The 22431-nt window shown below is 35.3% G+C and overlaps 2 protein-coding genes and 1 pseudogene across 5 annotated transcripts; all 3 read right to left on the minus strand.

Moving 5' to 3' along the window:
• Positions 1 to 268: 268 nt before the first annotated feature.
• On the minus strand, positions 269 to 847 carry LOC113715838 (ethylene-responsive transcription factor CRF2-like). The gene has a single exon (XM_027240140.1). The coding sequence runs from the start codon at positions 845 to 847 to the stop codon at positions 269 to 271; it is 579 nt and encodes a 192-aa protein (XP_027095941.1).
• Positions 848 to 10472: 9625 nt separating this feature from the next.
• On the minus strand, positions 10473 to 19471 carry LOC113715725 (serine/threonine-protein kinase SAPK2-like). 4 transcript variants are annotated; one of them, XM_072071434.1, is made up of 6 exons: positions 19335 to 19471; positions 18871 to 19070; positions 18403 to 18481; positions 16802 to 16903; positions 10914 to 10998; positions 10473 to 10814 (listed from the first exon to the last, which is right to left on the minus strand). In XM_072071434.1, exons 2-6 carry the CDS (start codon positions 18966 to 18968, stop codon positions 10801 to 10803), a joined length of 378 nt encoding a protein of 125 aa, XP_071927535.1. In that variant the 5' UTR covers positions 18969 to 19070; positions 19335 to 19471; the 3' UTR covers positions 10473 to 10800. The 4 variants fall into 4 exon arrangements, 2 of the variants coding, with proteins under 2 accessions (XP_071927535.1, XP_071927536.1); XR_011823400.1 differs by lacking the exons at positions 10473 to 10814; positions 10914 to 10998 and adding exons at positions 15988 to 16374; positions 16503 to 16696; XM_072071435.1 differs by lacking the exons at positions 18871 to 19070; positions 19335 to 19471 and adding an exon at positions 18591 to 18832.
• Positions 19146 to 20688, minus strand: LOC113715724 (small ribosomal subunit protein eS10z-like; annotated as a pseudogene).
• Positions 20689 to 22431: the final 1743 nt, after the last annotated feature.

The following is a 22431-nucleotide window of genomic DNA, read 5'->3' on the forward strand; positions in this document are numbered from 1 at the left end:
CAGATCAGATAACAAAATGAAAAATTACATAAAAGAGTCCAAACAATTAAACATCAGCCAAACAATTAAACATTAGGTTAAAGTATCAAATACACAATGAAATGATGCTAATGCCCCTACTATTCGAGCCTGTTGAGCTCAAACGAGTCGAGCATAGCTCGGCTCGTCTATTAAACGAGTATCCAGTTGAATTCGAGCTCGGCTCGTTTCTTTCAGTAAACGAGCCGAGTCGAGCCCTTATCGAGCCGGGTCGAGCTCGGCTCGCGAGCTACCCAGTTCGATTAACAGCTCTAGTTGTGATGCTTGAGAGTTCATCTTTAACTGGCGGTGGTGGGAGAAAGTTTGTGATTGCTTTGGTTCCACGAAACTGAATAGCTGCACGATCATAAGCTATTGCAGCATTTTCTGCTGTATCATAAGTGCCAAGCCACACTTGTTTCTGTTTAATAGGATCTCTTATCTCAGCTACCCAGCTGCCCCAACACCGCTGACGCACACCACGAAACTTCTTACGCTTGCTCTCATCTTTAGACTCCGCTTTTTCTGTGCCTTTTCTTTTTCTCTTGTTCCCCGCTACATTTCTGTTGCTAGGTTTCTCTTTTACGTTCCCATCATTGTTACAATTTTCTTCAAAAGGGAGGTGCTTGAATATGATCTCATTGATGTACTTTTTGACCCTATAGCGATGACTAGTGCTGCCCTCTTCATCACTGGAAGAATCAGTGTAGTGGGGATCAGTTACTAAGATCCCGAGAACTTTAGGATAAGCATTCACATCGGATTGGGATATGAATTTTGTGGTTTGCATCAGGTGTTCACTGTACTTGACTTTCTCAGTGTTTGACATCTTCTTATGTTGGGATTGAAGGTTTAGTGAAGTTGTAGTTTTCTGATCGAGAATGAAGAAAAAGGGAATAAAAATTTTTGTAAAGTCATGAAGGGACTTCGCATCTGGTATGTTGTATGAAGAGCATTCCACAAAATAGAGAACTCACCTTGATCGTACGTTAAGATGATTAACTCCAGAATCTGTATGAGTTAATTCAAATATATATCAGATATGTCGTGTTCATGCTAAAATTGACTATGTAACTTTCACATGAACTAAACAAGCCGCAAATAAGTTGCAATGATATGTGACTTAACATATGTATTACAATTTTCTGGATCCAAGTTAGGAATCGACAACCTACCATATCAAAACTAGTTGCCATCATAACTTTCATAACACTTCCTCTAAAACTTAAGAAGAAAGAAAGCAAGAAAAGTAAGAGATCAATGATTTTGTACTTGGACCAAATGAAGTTGATTAAATTCTTCTATTTCGAAAATGCATATACTTGATGGACATAGACTATAAAGCACCTAAAAAGGTTTAACAAATCAAGCAGTCAAACAACTCAGTCCCAAAAACAATTTAGCAAATGGAGACTAGAGACAAATCAATACAGCTGAGTGTAAGGACATTAAAAGTCTACACATTCAGTAGTCAAGGTTTAACATGGATTAAAAAATCTCCAAAGACTGCAAAGAAATCAAGACATTTGAAGTAGAATAATGTTTCAAAATCATGCAAATTCATAAACTAATAAGTTTGCCTTTTTTTCTTCAGTTACATCCCAAGGAAAATTTGCTTGAACCCCCAAGCAAAGGAAAGAACTTCCTTAATTCCAAAAATCCTTATGCTACTCTTACAGACAATTTAATCATTGTCAACTACTCAAACGAATTGTAGACATCACAGAATAACGATACATTTATAAGCAAAAAACCTTATCACTATGGCATCACTCTATCCTCTGATAGCAACATTTCCCTCCATTGCCCAGATTATCTAGAAAAGCACATCCAGTATCTACTCAAAATGTGAGAAAATGATAAGAAAAGGACAATGGATGGAGTAAAGATTCGAAACGTAAAATAGTGGTTTGAATGCAGCTGGCAGAAAGATAAGCTACAGCACACGTGGAAATTATAGACAGGTGGAGATCAGCATGGAAAAGTTTTATCTGATTGACAGCGATGAGAGAATAAATGACAAATTTTTGCTTCACCAAAATTTTGTTAAATTGAATTGGAGCTAAGCTCGTAAGCAAAAGAATAATGACAATACCACCTTTGGCTATTATTTTATGGATGATACTAATATCAAAATGATTAGCTTTCCTAAAGTGCATATTATGAATTAGTTTCCTTATTAATAAACAAAACCATTCCTATTGCAAATAGGAGATAATGCACACTTTCTTTTGTTTTTGGTAGCCCAATCTATAGTCTAGTTAAAAGCTGTCAAAAACCTAAATGGATTGGGTCACGCCTAGGGGTGCAGAGAATTCGAGTAGCTTGAATCGAGCTCGCGAGTAGCTTGGTTAGCTACTCGAATCGAGCTCGAGCAAATTCGAGCTCGAGGCGATTTCGAGCTACTTGCTACAGTAAAACGAGTCGAGTTCGAGTAATTAATGGCAAGAAATTTTAACTCGTCGAGTAGCTCGAGCTTGGTGGCCTATTTGTATATTTTATATATCAATTTACTCTTTTAGGTTTGTTAGTTAGAATATTTACGGGCTTAACCAGTTATGTTGTAATAATAATGAAGGGTGAATAAGTAATTTTGGCTCGTAAACTAAAAACGATGAAATGCATTGCAAACTCTGTCCTTCATTCGCCTTCTTCGTTCCTCTTCAGTCTTCAGAGTTCAGCTTACCTCTCAAATCCCAATCTCAGTCTTTGGCTCATCTTCTCAAATCTCAATTGTCACAACTCAAAAAAATTGGGGGCTGCTGCTGCTGCAATACTTGTAATGGTTTCTGAGCTCTTGAGTCTTGACTTAGAGGAAGCTCTTGAGTCTTGCGCGCTGCTGGCGCACGCCGTGGAGGAGAGGGCGTCGCGCGCTGGCGGATGACTGCGCATCGTGCGCAGCTGCTGCTGGACTGCTGCGGCTGAGTTGCTGCTCGATCTGCCTGGAGGTGAACTGGAGCGCAAGGGGCAGGCTGCTCGCAAGGGGGCGACTGCGGTTGAGTCGCGCAGGGGTTGCATGAGAAGGAGCTGCTGGTGGCGAGGCGCGGCTGGGCAACAGGCGCGATGGGCGGCAGTGTGGCTTGCGGCGATCTGGCGGGGTGCAAAGTGGCGGCGGCGGACAAGGAGAAAAGAAGGAAGAAGAAGGAGAAAAAGAAAGAAAAGGAAGAAGAAAGAAAAGAAAGAAGAAGAAAAAGAGAGAAAGAGGGGAAGTAGGGCTGATGTTGTTGTTGTTGCTGTTGTTGCTTCGATCGGATGCATGTCAAGTTCGAGTACTCGACTCGAGCTCGAGCTCGATCGAGTCGAGTACGATCTTACTCGTGCTTGTCTCGAGTCAATCCCGATCTTAATTGCTCGAGCTCGATCGAGCTCGAGTTGGAGCTCGATTCCTGGTGGATGTTGTCGAGTTCGAGCTCGAGTAGGCTACTACTCGAGCTCGACTCGGCTCGATTTCACCCCTAGTCACGCCTTTTTTTTTTGGCTATTTCTTCTTCTTCTTAACTACCAAATACAGTGTTACGGCAAGTGGGAACCACGGAAAACTTGTGTCAGTGCCTTGACAACTCCATTAGTTTTTGTCTTTAATCCTCAATAGCACTCTTGCAGTTCAATATCTTCTTTATAACTCATTTGGAAAACAATATTCACATTGAAAACTATTATATTGTACATTATTTGTTTGATTGGCAAGCGGCAAGAGTTTAGCTACACCCATTGTATTTTGGGCCACTAGTTTGATTGCATAAAATAGCAGCCGGTAACTGGTTTTGATATACTCGAAGTAAAACTAGTCCTTAGTTAGCAAAAGATAAGCTAGACATGATCATAACATTGTTCAGAAGTATACTTGTGATACAAGGGGAAAATATACCATTATAACAGGGTTTTTTCTTGTAGAAGGTTAATGGATAGTTTCTAGGTTCTCATGTCTGTAAATTAATATAAGCACTAAAGATAGCTCTTTTATTCTAAACTCTTATAAGCATACTAGGGATATAACTATTGTACAATTATGAAAACAAACACAATCGGTATTCTCCCTCTCATGAAAGAAAATCATGAATTGATTTCTTTTACGGATATCTTGAATTTAGAAAAATGGTGTAAGATGGATATCACAAGTAACCAATTTCCAACAATCACTTTCTTTTGGCTAACATGCTAGTTTAACAAAATGTAAAATCTACTAAAGTTATCTTCCTTACAAGAAGGAGTACACAGACAACAAAAGACGCACATAGATACAACATACCAGAAAAGAAAATGTTGTAATATGGATATCTTGAATTTAGGAAGAGCACGTAAGATGGATATCAGGGGCAACCAATTCCTAGCAATCAATTTCTTTTGGCTAAGATGCTAGCTTAACAAGATATAAAATCTACTAAAGCTATCTTCCTTGCAAGAAGTACACAAACAACGAAAGACACGTCTAGATACAACACACATGAAAATAAAATGTTGATAAAAAATCAAAGTCTGCAAAATACATTGCAGGGTATCTAAAACAAGTGAGGCTTGTACGTATTAAGGTCTATAACAAAATTAGATTTACTACATATGAACCACAATAATGACAGCCAATAAGCGATGTACTTACATGTATAGGATGCATGCCACTTTACTGCAAAACTCCCATGCACTAGAATTTATTCCATATTGATACTAAAATCAATTGGTATGGTACTTAAATTTGTGAAAAGTATATTTGAGTGTCTAGATAAAAGTCTAGGAATTTATTGAACATAAGTGATCTAAGTCAAACAAAGACAGGTACATCTCTTTCGTGGAACAAGGATGAAACCTATGAAACAAATAAGCATTTAAAAAAAAACTATATCTTTTCCTAAAAAATTTCACCAAGAGGCAGATTTACTCCACAAGCTCAAATGAAAAAGAAAAAATGACATTCCTCCTATTTCATCTCTGTTTCAGCTTATCTCAATATCCAAGTCACAAAACTCCACCTTCTTTAAAATAGGAGATGAAATTGATAAGCTGAAACAGACCTCCTACCAAGTGTTTGGGTCAAAAAATAATATTATGCGATTAATTTAAGACCTACCTGCCAAATACCCAATTATCCACTCTCTCCCTAGTAGCCTAAACATGAATGGAAATTTAAAAAATACTAATAGAAATTTGTGCAACTACGTCAGATGGAAAAGGGATAAAAAATTCCCTCAAAACAAAAGCACTAGGGACATGCAGCATTTATAAAAGTTTATCGATGTAAATTTTATGAAGCTCAAGGGCACTCCTTTAGAATGTAATAGGGAAAATTCCTCAGCCTTCCCAATAAGAAAAAATTATGGTTAGAAAACTGATAGTAGTAATTATGCATAGTTTAGCTTCTTGGAATTTTTCATCAGTTATATTTCATCTCACAGTCAGGTTGTATTGGGTCTCTCATGGTCAAAGGAAGAAGATAACCTATTACACCATATTTCAAACTTCAAATCAAAAGTTATTCATATTTTCTGTCACTGTAACAGACTCCTAACCTATGCCTTTGTGCAAATCAAGTTGATGTCAAACAATAACAAATTGCAATATTTACACTTCACAGAGATAACAATTAAGAGTCAAAAGTTACGACCTGACATGACCCGATTATGATAGAGCAAGCAAAAAGAAGATCACCTTCATATGAAAAAAAGAGTTAATGAAAGACTTACACTGCATTACCGATGGCCAAGGAAGAAGTCTCATTGAATTTCTTAGCATTTGTTTGGACTGCCTCTTAGCCATCTTTTGAGGATGTCCTTCTTGCAAAATCAATCAAAATTAGTTTACATGTCTAAGCATGATCCTGTCAAAAGCTAGTGCAAGCAAAGAGGCTCTCAAGATTTCAAATCTAGTGCATTACACTGAGCAATATTGGGGATAGTCCTTCGAAAATAATGTTTTCCTTTTAAAGAAATTTGATCAGAACAAAGAAAAACTCACAATCTCTTGTGGACTTCCTCCCAGAGTATGCAAAGAGTGTACAACTTTGAGAAGGTCATATTGATGGAGATCATAATAGATATGCCTACAAGACGAAAGAAATAATAATAATTTTAAAAAAGAAATGATGGAAGATGGTATCCATCTAATTTCAAAGATAATTAAGGAAGAAATATTTACTTGCTACAATAACAATTTATTTATGCCAGAAAAGCAGCTTTCTGGGAAGAAAGTGGAACCAGAATCAAGCATGCATGAATTTTTATTTGTTAAATATATATAGGATTATAGTTAGTCGCTTTTTCCTTATTAAACACCGCAAGCTTAATAAAACTTAGAGTTGGATCTCCTCAACCTCCTATAGTATTAGCATCAAGATGTCATGCATATAACTGTGTGGATCAGATATGCTATAATATTGCATTAATCAATTTGTAAATAGGAACAACTAGTGAAGAAACATAAAAGAAGATAATCATTCAATACAATATGAATTTACGCATGGTTAAATAGTCAAAAGGAGAATAACTAGGACTATATAGTGCATGATCTACTAGCAGATATTAGGTACATAACAAATAATCATTCTAACTCTTCCACAAGTAGATTGGCCAAAAGGCAGAATTACTATTTAATAGGATCCATATTATCCTCAGCTTGAAGCATATAACTAACCATCATGAAAAAGGAAAAGACTGAAAGATAATTATTTAAAACAAAAAAGCAAAGCATAAGCACAATTTAATGTCAACATATCCAACTTAAAGAAACACAATACACTTAAAATTAATATAGTATGATAGTACGAATGCATCATTAAGTGGATTCGAACTTTAGTAAAGTGCAAAGGTTATTTCAAGAATAAAATAGTGTTTAGTTCAATGGAATCAAAGAAAATAGGATCCATAACTTATCATCTCAATAGCAGTTTCAATTGTAGCTAGGTTAAAAAGGATAAGCATGATCATAAGTGACTAAATGCAACTAGAAAAAAAAAATAATGCCTTGCTCCATCATATCTACCTAATGATGCCACAATAGTTTTAGTTAATAAGAATCGATTAACATAATGGAAAAAGTTGAAAACAAAATACAGTACTTGCTTTTCCTATGACTATAGTTTGTTAGTGGTATAAATAGTTGTTGAATAACAGAGGTGGAAGCACTAAGAGATAAGCATATATCACTAGAATCCAATTATAGTCGAAAGCAAGAAAAATTCCCACAAAATATAGATATTTTGTTCCTATCAAGATGGATTACTAATTACTCATTACCATATCTAAATTAAGCCATGTAAATAGAGTTACATGAAGAAAGGTTTGAAATCAACTTTCCTAAAAGGAGAAAAAGTTCACAATATCTATACTACTCCCTTCGTCCCGTTATTAATGTCATGTTTCATCTTTTTATTGTCCCAAAATTAGAGCCATGCTTTTCCCTTCCACAGTTCCATTCTTACCCTTATAGTGCATGTGCAAAAATATCCTAAGAAATTTAGTATGACCCACAATTTATTCTCATTTAGAGAAGCTAAAAGAGTGTGTAAGACAACTCCCACTTTATAAGGTTAATATTGGTGCATGTCTTTAATGTATGAAGAGATGCACTTGATTGAGATAGGACCCATAGAATTATGACTCTTTGAAAAATACAAACTTTAGCTTACTAATGTATTTCTACCGGGTAAATTTAGAAGTAAAGCATCAGATGGCATTAATAATCTACTGTACATAAAAAGTTACAGTCCCAAAAAACGCCTCTAAATTTGGGACAGAAGGAGTATATGTAAAGGGAGAGGTGGGGGGTTTGGGGTAAACATTTTTGTCATTACTTATTACTATACTACCTAAGCACAAATTGCTAAAATAACTACCTAATAACTATTTTAACCATAACTAATTTAAACACTTCTTGACAAAATGACAGTGTCTAACTCTTTTAACATTATAACTACTAAAACCATCATTTGATGGGAGTAAACATTAAAATGCCACAATTTCCTTTAGTAACGACAATTTATATAAAATTTATTCGCATGTGCCTTTAGCACTAGTAAAACTAAAATTACAAAAAATATTAAATTATCCATGGCCCACTAACCTTATTTTAGTACTACCTTGAAACTAAAAACTCATTTTAAACGTTGAATCAACACATGTTGAATAGTACCCATTCTTGGAACTATGGTAATAGGAGAAATTTGGAGTAACAATAAGTGTTACCGAATTCGAGGAAAATTAGAGTAAAAATGAGTACTATTTGACATTTTATGTCAATTGCTAATATCTATTACTACTAGCAAAGCATAGGTTTAACACACAACAATCAAAGGATTTGTTGCCAAAAAAATATTTATCGCAAATTCAAACGCAACGAGGGAGAAATTAATGATTCAAAGCAACAATTGCTCTAATGATCAACAAAAACAAACTTTTAATACTAATTTCAAATAGCAAACAAAACTACATGCAGTATTACATTCAAAATGCTACATGTTTAAAAAAGTTAGTTTATTTTCAGTCACTATTATTCTAATAGTGCCATAATTTCAAACACAAATCTCCAAGTATTGGGCCTCACCTTTATGTTCCACGTCTACCAGTAAAGAGACATGTTGTCGTGTTGAATATGGTCACTAGGAGGAGAAGGATGGTGGGGAAAGGGAGAATGACGGTGGTGGAGGTGGTGGCGGTTTTGTGGTTGAAAAATGATTGTTCGAATTCAGCGTGAAGGCTAGACAGCACATACTGGCAGGAGTTTTGATACGCATATGCTGTTGAATGACTTTATAGCTGGTTTTTTGAAATTTTTGGATTGGGTTTTATAATTTTTGGGAAAAGTGCACTTTTAGTTGCTATGCGGTTTTAGTCCTTAAAATTCTGGCAAAAGCAAATATTGTTCTCAATGTTTAGTATATGCGTAGTTTTAGAACCTAACATTTTGTTAACGACAAATTTGATACCCAATGTATTTAGGACATTTAAAGAATTTTTTTCAATTATTGAACGAACTTTTGTCACGTATAGTATGTGTTTGTTAAATTATATTTCCAAATAAAGAAGCAAAATAATAGTTAACTTTAAACAATAAGGATTAATAACTCAAGTGCTAACTAATTAACTATTAAAAAGAAGGATGATTTTAATCTAAAAAACTAAAACTATGCAAAGCACTAGTTCACGTGTGCAAAACTTATTTTTAGTCTTTATCCTCATTATCCTCAAGCAAAATATTGTACCCTGATTTTTTTTACTACAGATTAATAAACTTCATTCTTGGTTACTTAGTTACTAATGTGCCATTACATGTTAATTAGTTACTAATATGCCATTACATCTGCACTTTATTTTTGGAGAAAATGCAACCAATAATGTTTTGAGAGAAGTTGCTGCTTAGTCCAACTCAGATGCTTCTATTTGTATACCATGATCAAAGATCATTTACTGATTACTTAGAAGTTGAATTTCGAATAACTTCAAAAGGTTTATGCCATCTCAGAAATTAACCAAAACGAATTAGTAAGTGGATAAAATGGCTCAATTTGAAGCAATAATCTTAACAATTTTCCAGCAGAAAATGTTATTTGCACTCCCATTTTTGTTAATTACAATCTCATTATTATTCTATCATATGGTTTTTATTTATTAAGCTATATGATAAAACAAATGGTATGATAACTATGACACTTTTTGCAAAGACCTGCTAAACGTTGTTTGGAGCAATCTAGAATTGAAATCATGAAATTCTCCACAAGATGCGAAAACTCTAGAAACTTGAAAATCAAGTTTAATAAAGGATTAATGCCAAAACACATCTTACAACTAACATTGAACATTTATTACATGCATAAAATTACGAAATATTTACAAGGAAATGGATAACATGAATATAGGTATATTACAGAAATAAAAGTTTTTGGATAAACAAAAACCATGGAAGAAATTGAATGGAGCATTGCATTAGGACCATACAGTCGATAGCCAGAGCAATGGTGACTAAAGGTCCATGTTGGCTACCAAAATGATCAAGCAAAACCTAAACTGGGTTAGAGGCACTACAAAAAATTTGGCCTTTTGTGACAATAGAAAGTCATCACTAAAAATTAGAAAGTCGTCATTATATGAGTAATGTGACGACTTTTTCCATTGTCACATCGTTGTCACTAATTCTATGTCACAAATGGGTACGTGTGACAACATCTACAAAGTCGTCACTAAATATTATTATTTAATGACGAAGACTAAGTCGTCACTAAAGAATAGTATTTTGTGACGAAGTTTCTTGTCACTGTTTCCAAAATTTTTTTGTCATAAAAGATAGCAGAAGTCGTCACAAATTTGAATGCGCACAGTGACAACTTGAACTTGTCACTCTCACTCCTAGTATTTTGTGACAAGAATAATCGTCACTTAGTGAACTTACAACTTTGTTTACAAGAGCTGCAATTCTATTGCATTTTCAACAACCATAACAGAAAATTGTGGCTCGACTAATGCAAAAAACGATAGTAATTAATGTACAATGAACCCTCAAATATATATATATATATATATATATATATATGGTTATAAACATCTCTAAATGCATCACAACACACATTAACCAAAATGGGTTCCAAAGCCCACATTAGTTCAAGTACTAACAGCCATTATCCATCCAAACAATAGAGTACTAAATTCACACCAGTTCAACTAGTAACAGCCATTACGCATCCAAAAAAACAAAGTACTCTTTCCAAACAAAAACATAGACTAAAGCAGCAATTTATGTCAAACTGAAGTCATCTTCATGAGCATATCCAAAAGCCAACCTTTTTCACCTCCTCAAGAGCATTTAATAGCATTGTACTGCATTGAAAGAAAAGTATCATATGCATTAGAATCGATTTCAGTAAAAAAAAATGCCATTACAAGCATACACTATTGAATTTGAATGAATAATCATACTGAACAAAAATCCAATTAAGTGAATATGATAAGCTCCCACCAACATCACGTACAATGTCACACCAATGGACCATACATCCGCAATCTAGAAAATAGACAGCAATTACAAAATGAATGAAGACCTTCTTGAGACGAAACTATTTAATGAGCAGAAAGTAGGCAGCAGTGCCTGCCTGTTAAGCAAGAAGAAATGAACTGAACAAGCATAACCACTAGCACAAAGTTTACAAGATACTTGAGACAAGGGCCATATTGCTGATTTAGAAGAAACATTATGATGCGGATACGGGTGCACAACAACTTCAACCTTGGGTCAAGGATCCTTTGATCAACATTGGTGGTCCGATGACAAGATCAAGATCCAAGAAGGTGAAAGAAGATTTACGAGCCTTGATCATTCACCATACGAGCAAGGAGCAAGTTAAATTTGAAAATTTGATGGACCATGAAATTACCCTGTTCACTTGTACGTTTGAAGTGAAAAAATGACCTCATATTTGTTAGCCTAGTTGGTAGTTGTTTAAGACTGCCTAGTTTAGTAATTGTTAGTTGTTGAATATTTTTATTACTTATTGGGTCTTATCGGGAAGTCTTAAAGAGCCGGCTCTTTATGCGGACCGAATTCCTATTCCAGGTTTATGTGCCGGATTTGCCCTAGTTTTAGCCTATAAAAGGCACCTATTATATGAGTGAAAGACAGATTGCTACAACCAAAAATCGTGAGGAATTTTCCTTCAAGTTCTTAATCGAACTTACTCTTGAATTCTTGAGTTTATAGTTTAGAATTCAAATCAGACTTTATCGATTAGTTTGTTCCCTAATCGTGGTGTCTCTTCATCCATCTTTATTTGCTTAAGGTTGCTGATTACCTTTGTGTGTCAGAGGTCTTAAGTTCATGAGAACAACCGAGTTCAATTTTCATTGGGAGAAAAAATCCAACTCTGATAATTACAAGGTTGGAAGGGTCTAGGAGAGTCTTTCCCTAGAGTTGCTCATCAGTTGGTATCAGAGCTAGGTTAATTCTCTTTTAATTGAAGTTGTTCATATCTTGTTAGTTTGTGTCTTTTGTCAAAAAAGAAAAAAAAATACTGTAGCGATTACTGTTCATCAATACTGTACCGAATACTGTTCATTGTACTGTAGCGTACTGTTCACGTTATTGTTCATTCGAGTCAAAAAAAAATCTGTTTGGGTGCTGTCTTTTGTGTTTTCTGTCCAAGTTCTTGGGTCTGTTATACTTGTGATTTGGATTGTTAGGGTTTAAGACAAAAAAAAAAAAAAGTCACATACCTTATATTGTTTTAGTGTCCAAGTTGCTAGAATATTGCTGGAATTTTCTTTTGAATATTGCTGAAATTCTGTTTTGCCTTCTTGAATATTGGTTGTTGTTCTTGTAAACCTTGGACACCACAACATAAATTGGGAAAGTTCTTGAGTTTCTTAAACTAAATTCTTGAAGTTCTTGGACCACTAAATCTTGTTTTGAAAGTTCTTGAACAATAAATCAAGAACTAGGGTCTTCTTGAAATTTGCTTAACCTTTCATTTGTCTTCTTGAACTTGTTGGTGTGACCTGAATTTGTGTTCCTTGAAGAGTCGAAGCAAAAAAAAAAAAAAAGGAGAACGAAAAAAAGAAAAGGAAGAAGAGAAGGAATCGGCTCTCACATAAAGGAAATCAAGTTTTCCAAATCTTGAGTTTCCAATTCTTGATTAGTCTCCAAATCTTGATTGGTTTCCTAAAACTTGAGTTTTCAAATCTTGATTGGTTTTCAATTCTTGAGTCTCCAATCTTAATTGAATTCCAACGATCCCAAACTACCAAACCAGCCCCAAACACCCCCAAATCAGTTTTCAAATCAAACCTAAACCGCCACAAACACCTTAGCCAAACCGCCTTTAAATTCTTGGGTTTCTAAAATCGGTTGAGCTAGTCTTTGCGAGCCGATTTGATTGAAATTTGAGGACTGGTTCGCACATTATTTGAGCACCCCAAAAGCACCACTTACCCTTCAAAATACTGATCAGAAACTTAGCAAAAACAGCAGCTCAAAAAAAATTCTAGTTTCGGGTAGAGTTTTTCTAAGATTTGCAAAATTCTGCTTTATGTCTTGTTACTTGCTTATAGGGTAATTAATTCTGAAATTTTTGAGAGTTTGAGTTGTTTTAAGAACTTCAAAAAGAAAAATTGAGAGTGAGTGTGTTCCGTTAAGTGATACACGAGTGCTTGCAAGGTAGACTAGGATACACTTGTTTTGCAGGTTGGACAATATGTCTCAAGAGAGAAACATGCCTGAGCCGTCTGAGACCGACATATCACTCAAACTGGTGCTCCAAGTTCTTCAAAAACAAGCGGAGAGACATGAAGTTGTGATGACACAAATATCTGACAGGTTGGCTGCCATTGAGATGCGAGGTATCGGAGATACATACAATAGGATTTCGAGTGTTCAGAGTGCTGATCATGATGCGGATGATGAAGGATATCATTCTAACACCTCCTTTCGATCAAGGAAAAGTCAAAGGGGAGTGAGGGAAGGTCGAGACCGACCTAGGAGAACCGATAACAATTTTGGTTCCATCAAAACCAAGATGCCTACTTTTCATGGGAAAAATAATCCTGAATCTTACTTGGATTGGGTTAGGCGAGTTGAGCAAGTGTTTGAAGTCCACAACTACTCTGAAGAGAAAAAGGTGAAACTTGCAGCTATTGAATTTCAAGATTATGCATCTATTTGGTGGGAGCAAGTATGTGCCACAAGCAGGAGAAATAGGAAACAACCAATTGACATTTGGATTGAAATGAAGCAAGTGATAAGGAAACGATTTGTACCCTTCCATTATACTGCGGACTTGTACAATTGGCTCCAACGAGAGAACGAATCTCTCAAGAGGAGGGGTTCCATGCCATCTACCTCTTTAAAGCTGGTTTATACAAGAGGTGATAAGAAGGTTCATTCAACATTTTCTAAGCCTAAACCTAGAGTTGAATCACCTCATGAGGAGTCATTTTGGGAGACATATCAACGTCTTCTACACCAAAAACAAATGGAGTCAAATGAATGCTATCAAAGTGAGTTTTCTAAGAAGGAGGGAGCTGACCCTATTCCCAACAAAGGAGTATCTCATCCTATTGAACCATTTGTTGAGGTGGTTGATAATGAGAAAGCAATCGAGGGCGTTAAGCTAGATAAAGAGATGGAAAAATCTGATAAGATGAGTGGTAAAAAGGAAGAAAAAGAGAAAGTGAGCCGATTTTGAGCAAAAATGTGAGAGTTTATTGTTTTTCTAATGAACTTACCTTGGGTTTATTTAGTGTTTCTTCGTTTATGCAGATTAAGCAAAGTCAAGTGAAGTTAGTCATGCTATGCTCCATTCCAAAGTCACTTGTACAATTCACTATCTTCCATGGAGTTTGTCTTTTAGGAATTAAATCTATTTGAAATCATCTCATGGAACAATTTCAATTCAAATCTGTCCATACCAAAGGGGAATCAAGTCAAATCCATCATCAAGGGAGAATTCCAAATTTTGACTCTCATTTGCTAACTATGGCTCATTCATCATCTTTACCTTCTTTCGAGTATAATTTCCATCATAACACTTGTATTTCTTATGCAGATTTTGAAGGAAAGTATAAAAGGCTAGCAATGCCTTCTCAAGTTGAATCAATTGGTGAAAGGAATGATGAAGTGTCAAATGGAGTTTTCACACTTAAAACTTGTTTTATATTTTCTTATAATTTAATTGATGATATACCATTATTTCTTTACCCAATTTCTAATTTGTTTCAAGTTGAAGGTTATTTTGTTTTTGTAGGTTGTAAAGCTGTCCAAAATTTTTCAGTTTTAATTAAAGACTTGCAACCTGATTTCGTGCTTATTCCAACTAAAGGTGGTGATCTTTTATGCTTATTCACACAGCCAAAAGTTGGTGGCCAAGTGCTCAATTTGTCAACTTCAACTTGTGCTAGTTCGAGTAACCCTCATGAAGTGGAATTCAATTGTTTGTTACCTTATATATTGAAAGATGAGAAATTGTGTGTGACACAAGATCCCAAAACTGTCCTCCACAAGTTTTTTAGTGCCTCATCCGTGCAACAAGTTGCTCCCATTTTATCCTTACAAGATGATTCAAATCAATGTCAACTAGTGCTGGATTTTACACCTTTACACAATCAAGGTGTCAATGTGAAGATCCATGACCAAAGGCTAATCAGAGAGTTTTGGATTGTCACTTGAGGTTTTCACACGCCTTACACAAGCTCTTTCCTACCTTGGCGCATGTCCTTGTTTGAGAGCTTCCCGAAACTGACCAAACGACATGCAACATGGCTCGTAGTCACTCATCTATTTCCAACATTGCTACCCTTTAAGCGCACCATTGATTTGTGAACAAACCACTTGCAAGAGGAGACTTTGAAGATTCGAGGATGAATCCTTTCGAGGAGAGAGGGAATAATGCGGATACGGGTGCGCAACAACTTCAACCTTGGGTCAAGGATCCTTTGATCAACATTGGTGGTCCGATGACAAGGTCAAGATCCAAAAAGGTGAAGAAAGCTTTACGAGCTTTGATCATTCACCATATGAGCAAGGAGCAAGCTAAGTTTGAAAATTTGATAGACCATGAAGTTACCCTGTTCACTTGTACGTTTGAAGTGAAAGAATGACCTCATATTTGTTAGTCTAGTTGGTAGTTGTTTTAAGACTGGCTAGTTTAGTAGTTGTTAGTCGTTGAGTATTTTTATTACTTATTGGGCCTTATCGGGAAGCTTTAAAGAGCCGGCTCTTTATGCGGACCGAATTCCTATTTCAGGTTTATGTGGGCTGGATTTGCCCTAATTTTAACCTATAAAAGGCACCTATTGTATGAGTGAAAAACAGATTGTTACAACCAAAAATCGTGAGGAATTTTCTTTTAAGTTCTTAATCGAATTTACTCTTGAATTCTTGAGTTCATAGCTTAGGGTTCAAATCAGACTTTATCGATTAGTTTGTTCCCTAATCGTGGTGTCTCTTCATCCATCTTTATTTGCTTAAGGTTGCTGATTACCTTTGTGTGTCAGAGGTCTTGAATTCATGAGAACAACAGAGTTCAATTTTCATTGGGAGAAAAGATCCAACTCTGATAATTACAAGGTTGGGAGGGTCTAGAAGGGTCTTCCCCTAAAGTTGCTCATCACAGTACTACTACTTTTGACTATGTTTGGATGCAAGTTGGGGATACTAGTCAATCTAGTAATACCATATCACAGTAAAAGGGAGGAAATTCCATTATACTATCATCGTGAACAGTTAACTAGAAGAGGAAACTAATGCTCAGAGGGAGAGAATCTCTGTAAATTCTTCAAGAATTTTGATGATACAGACCTTCCCATCATATTCCTTCCTTGACAGGACCTCAAGTGCAATATATGCTGGTGTTCCAACCGCCGATTTGGGTTGTGAGTGCAACAAATCAGTCTGCAAGTAAATGCCAAAAACCAACAAAATTTCAAATTATCCACAGAAAAAAATATGAAGTCAATTGAATCACATTTTTTTTTAATTCCAAATGCAAAGATTTGTAACCTTAGAATAACCAAAATTACATATTTTAAGATGTGGTGTTGGACTCCCATCCAAAAGTGTGTTTTCTAGTTCAAGTCCATGTGACAGATTTCCTGCATTGAGAGAACAATGAGATAATAATAAGAGGACTCAAAAAGAATAAATAGTTCTAATATCTCACCATTGAATGACAGGAACTAACACCAGATATTAATTACTGGAAGAAAAAGCGAGCCTGCGTTTTAACAATAAGAAAGTCCCATAAGTATCTCTCTATAAAATCAATGCCAAAAGAAATTGAGATCAAGGCAAACGAAATATATTTTGCATGTGTTTACACCTCATCTTCATTGAATCCACCAGCACTACAAATTTTTGCAAAGAGCTCTCCACCAGCAGCATATTCCATCACAATAGCTAAATGTGTCGGAGTTAGCACGACCTGCAAACAAAAGTATGCTTCAAAACATGGCTCCATGATTTTTATCACAGACATCTCCCACTAAGGAAGTTGAAAGTACAAACAATAGTTTCTCATCCTAATTCATAATCTGGTTCCATTTTCTATCTTGTCAACTCTCATCTATGACCTCGAAGATAGCGCTCTTTTCTATTTAATTGAAGCCGAAAACAGGACCCATTCCATTCCCTCTAGAAAAAGTGTAATCTGAGTGCCAAAGTCTTGAACTACCGATTAGCAACCAACTTCGGCCAAATAAAAATGTCTTCCTGTACCACTTATATCAAGCATGAAAAAGCAGTACATGTCGCTACTTTAACATGCTTTACTCAGACCTTGAGGAATGGGACTACTTCTAGATAATAACACACAAATTTTCCCAGGTGTCCCCACCTCTAAAAATGCTGTTATTTCTTCTAAAATCTAACTCTAATTATTAGGACATTCGCTGCTTATATAATGGAAAATATATACTTTATAGGCGTTTATCAGTTTTATAGCTAGACTCTTCATCACTGGAGGCTCGATGCAAGATAAATTTGACAAGGTGAATCCATTCATCAAGAAAACTCATGTGTGTGATAGTGTTCATCCTTGAACTCCACTTAATTTAATAGCTGATCTAATAAACGCCACTTAATTTAACAAATCAATAGCTGATCAAAATATGACCATCAAACTATTAAATTTGACAACATCTTAGGCACACAAAAAGAAGTCCTAGAATTTTGTTACTTGTCAGGATCCTTGTTAATCATCACAACTTTGATTCTTCTCAATATAGCAGATTGATAAAACTTGATGAAGATTTTGACAGATCTGATATGACTAACGCAAGAATTAGGGGGAAACTGCAAAGCCTCGAACATGGTACTCTTTTATGCTACTACTACCATTGTCAAACTAAAAAATGTTAGAAAATAGTAGACATCATTGCAAAGTAGAGAGTTTCTGCGACAAAATTAATCAAGTGCAAGAACATTCAACCATTGATTGCTTAGACTATCTGAAAGAAAAAAAGAAAATACCCTTACAACCTCAAATGTTTGACAAATCCAGTTATTAAATTTTTCACATCATTTGCTGCAATTAAAACTATGTACAATTAAAACTAGGCACTGCTTTAATAATATTATAACTATTTAGTGCCTCAAGTTAGTCTAAAAATGTCCAACATTATTTGGAAATGCATTTTGGCTGTAGACAAAATCTGACTCCTTTAGGCATTAAAGCAGTAGACAATAGTCTAGGCACTAAAGATGTTTACCAGTGCTATGTAAAGGTAAACAATATCATTTTAGTTGAATAAAGACTCCAAAACTAAAGAGGCTACATTTTCATGCAATAGTTGAGATGGATAACCAGCATGGATTGCCAAAAATGTTAAGAACCAAATGATACTTGAGTCTTTAATCATCCTCAGAAACACACATCACCAGGAAGGAGATGCAAAATATGGTACACCAGAATTTACCTTTTACCAGATTTGACAGACCATTTTCCTTCAAACTTCTTGAAATCACCATCAACCATGGAAAACTGGAGTTCATGGTCATTTGCCTAAATAAATTTCATTTGCAAATAGTTAACTGAGATAAAGTTATCATATAAGAATGCCTAGTTACTGCTACCTACTCTATCAGAATGAAAATGCAGTTTAACATCTAACATTATATTACTTGCAATAACTGCTTTGTTGTCTTTGCCTTTTGTAATAAATACCGGCTTTTCAGTGTTGATGTATATATTCGCCCTTACCCTACTCATATCTTTATCAAAGTTCAATAGTTAAATGTTCTTCACTTGAAGAAAGTTTCTATGTAACAGATGCAAAAGAAATTTGCATCTCAAATAGCAGCCTGACATATATAGTTAATATCTTAAGATTGTAGAAATGCTTTAATAACTCAAGTTTACCAGATGACTGCTTTAATCCTCTATCAAATGACCTGTAAATCTCATCCAATTTCTCAAATGCTGATTTTGTCCAAACAATAAACCTCCTAACGTGATTTCCCATTGTATCCGGTCCCTTGACTGCTGCCATTTCTTGTCCTCCTTCCAACTTTCATCATTCCTTTTCCCATTTTCCTCCTCCTCCGTCTCTCTGCAGTCTGCATTTGCTTCCTCATGATGGACATGGTCTCAGCTTCAGAAGCAAATAATAACAATAATAATGAGCAAAACCCACGGAACCCCACCAGAAAAAAGGTGCCACCACATGTTTTTAAGAAATTCCTTAGATTGATTTGAAGACCTAGAGCAACCAAAACTATAGATAAGTCTCAATCAACTACGTATCTCAACATGCATAACTTTCAACTGCAACATCTGAGAGCCTAAATTGCAAATAACATAATTTAGCAAAACATGAATCTAAGAGAAGCTTGAACTTGGTGGTGTTGAACCATACCTCCAGATCCACGGCCAAAGCCAGGCCTTCCACCAGAACCCCTGAAAGCATGCTGGTAGTCCACAGGAGCTCCACTTTTCTCACCACCAAACTCACCAGGAGGTCCACGAGACCAGCACGATACCCCTCCCTGTTCCCAAATCTGGGCCTATCCCCATCAAACCTTGGTGGTCCGCGAGGGCGGTCACCAGGAGGTCCACCCATAGGACGATCGAGGGGCTTGGCGGACTTCTTAAGAGTAGCAAGAATAATTTCAGAGGGAAGATTGAGGTAAGTCCTCAGGAACTCGATGCCGTCGTTCGTAAGATACCAGTAGTAATGCATCCAAGCGAAGGTTTCCCGGACGTTCTCCTTGGACTTAAAGCTCTGCATCAGCTTAATCACCTGCAAGTTTGGGACATCGATCTCGGGATGCTTCGCCAAATTAAAATCTTTTTTCGCTATTATCCAACGACCATTGAGTTCCAAGAGACAACATCTCTCCTGGGCATCTCGTCTAGGACAGAACGAGCACCCGTCAAACTCCCACATTTCCCATACATGGCTATTAGACCATTCCTTACATATAAATTTCCATCAAGATTCATTTTCAAGACTTGGGTATGAACTTGCAAGCCAACCCGCAGATCCATAGAGGCAAAGCAAGCTTTTAGAATGCAGGGGAATATATAATAATCAGGGTTCGTGTTACTCGAATTCATGCTCTTAAACATGAAGAGAGCATCATGATAAAGATGGTTGTTGATGTAGCTTCTAATCATAACATTAAAAATCACGACATTTCTCTCGGGAATTCTATCGAATATCTGGCGGGTAATACTGGTTTGGCCACGAGCAGCATAGGCCCGCATCAACTTGATGCCAAAGGAAATGCAGGAGTTGAGGTTCAGATGTAAGACGATCTTGCTGTGGATTTTTTTCAAGGTTCTGATATCTGGCCATTTGTCTAAGACTTGACTGTAAGAAGCGGCCTCCGAAGGGACCGTGGCAGTGGGCAGGAGTAGTGCTTTTTGACAGGCAGTTGAAAACTGGCGGAAAACATGAAGTGGAACGACGACGACGGAGAGAGAGGCAGAGAGATAACAAAATGAACTCTAGGCGGCCTCCGGTGACCCGATTGTGCAGCAGCTCCTCCTGCTGATTAGGGATTTTTGCTGCACCGATCTAGGGATTTTTGATATCTGCAACTCCACAAAATACACACAAATTTTTTGGGTAGCTCAAATTAGGGATGAAAATGGTGGCTCAAAGTGGTTTTTTGGATAATTTCAACAAGATGGTAGTGGAGAGAAGAAGAAGATGATAGTGTCCAAAACTGGCAAGAAGAGGGAAAGAAAATTTTGTCTGAAATTTTTGCTAAATGTTGTGAGTGTTTTTATCAAACAACAAAGCCAAAACTATGTCGTTTCTGCTTCTTTTGTTCACCTGCCTGTACTTCAATTTTCAGCTTCCCGCTTCTATTTTAGCTAAGACCAAAAAATAACACTTTCATCCTCTTTTGTACGGCTAATTGATCAAATTATTGTTAAAAAAAAATTGCAACAATAAGGTTATTATTTTGAGCTTTTTTACTTCACAAGTTGTATCTGGAACTTTATTTGTTACATTAAAGCTTTGAAAATTTAGTGTTTTTGGGATTAATTTAGTGTTTTTGAAATATTTAGTGTCTTATTATGTTTATGATTCAAAAACATCTTTTAATGCAAATATTTTTGGTATTAATTTAATAATTTTATTAATTATGTACGAAATTGTGGTCTGACAAGACCTAATAATCTGTTTAGTTGATCAATTAACCAAAATAGTTTGCTAATACATGCATGAAACACTAAATGTATTTGGTACAAATATCGACTTATAAACCATAAATAATGTGATTATTGTAATTAATAATAAACTCCAACCATGCTATTGTCAAGATTTTACTTAATTTCATGTTGAATTTTATTGTTCTTTGCCATTATTTTTACACTATGCTAGTCAATAATTTTTCATGTGTTGTCAAGACAATAGATAGGGAATCCATGATATTTTTTAACCTTAGCTAAGTTCGGAAAAGTTATTAACTAAGGTTGGAACAATTTTAAAAATATGTATATATTTTTTATTACAATATCTTTCTCATTTTGCTAATGAAAAACATCAACTAAAGTGTAAAGGATAGGGTGCCACAATAGAATTAATGAAATCGATTTATCACATACGAGACTAAATTGTAAAAGATAAGGTGTCATGATAGAGTTAATGGAATCAGTTTATTACATATGGGGCTAAAATGTAAAATTTAGGGTGTCATAATAAGATTAATAAAATTTATTTATCACATATAAGCCACATTGAAAAAATTAGGGTGGCATAGTAGAAATAATGAAAGTGAGTTAGGAACAAACACTTTAAAAATATGTTTATGATTCTAAATTCTAAAAAAAATATTTTAATGCAAATATTTTTTGTATCAATTTAATAATTTTATCAATTATGCACGAATTGTAATCTAACAAGACCAAACAATCTGTTTAGTTGATCAAATAACCAAAATGGTTTACTAATACATGCATGAAACACTAAATCTATTTGATACATGTACTGATTCATAAACCATAAACAATTTGATTATTGTAAATTGTAATACATAACAAACTCCAGTCATGGAATTGTCAAGATTTTTACTTAATTTCATATTAAATTTTATTATTCTGTTCCATTATTTTCACACTATGTGAATAAGTAATTTCCTATATGTTGTCAAGAGAACTAAATAAAGAATTCATGATATTTTTTAACTTTATAACAAGGTATTAGCTATGTTTGGAATAATTGAAAAATAGGTAAACATTGTTTTTTACAATATATTCCTCATTTGCTAATGATAAACACAACTTAAAGTGTAAAAGCATAGGGTGGCATAATAAAATTAATAAAAATTTTCTTTATCACATGCGAGACTAAATTGCAAAAGATAAGGTGTCATGGTAGAGTTAATGAGATTAGTTTACCAAATACGGGGCTAAAATGTAAAAGTTCGAGTGTCATAATATAATTAATTAAATTTACTTGCAGCGTATGGGCCATATAGAAAAAATCAAGGTGGTATATG

Source organism: Coffea arabica, chromosome 11c (genome assembly GCF_036785885.1).
Source record: "Coffea arabica cultivar ET-39 chromosome 11c, Coffea Arabica ET-39 HiFi, whole genome shotgun sequence".
NCBI lineage: Eukaryota > Viridiplantae > Streptophyta > Magnoliopsida > Gentianales > Rubiaceae > Coffea > Coffea arabica.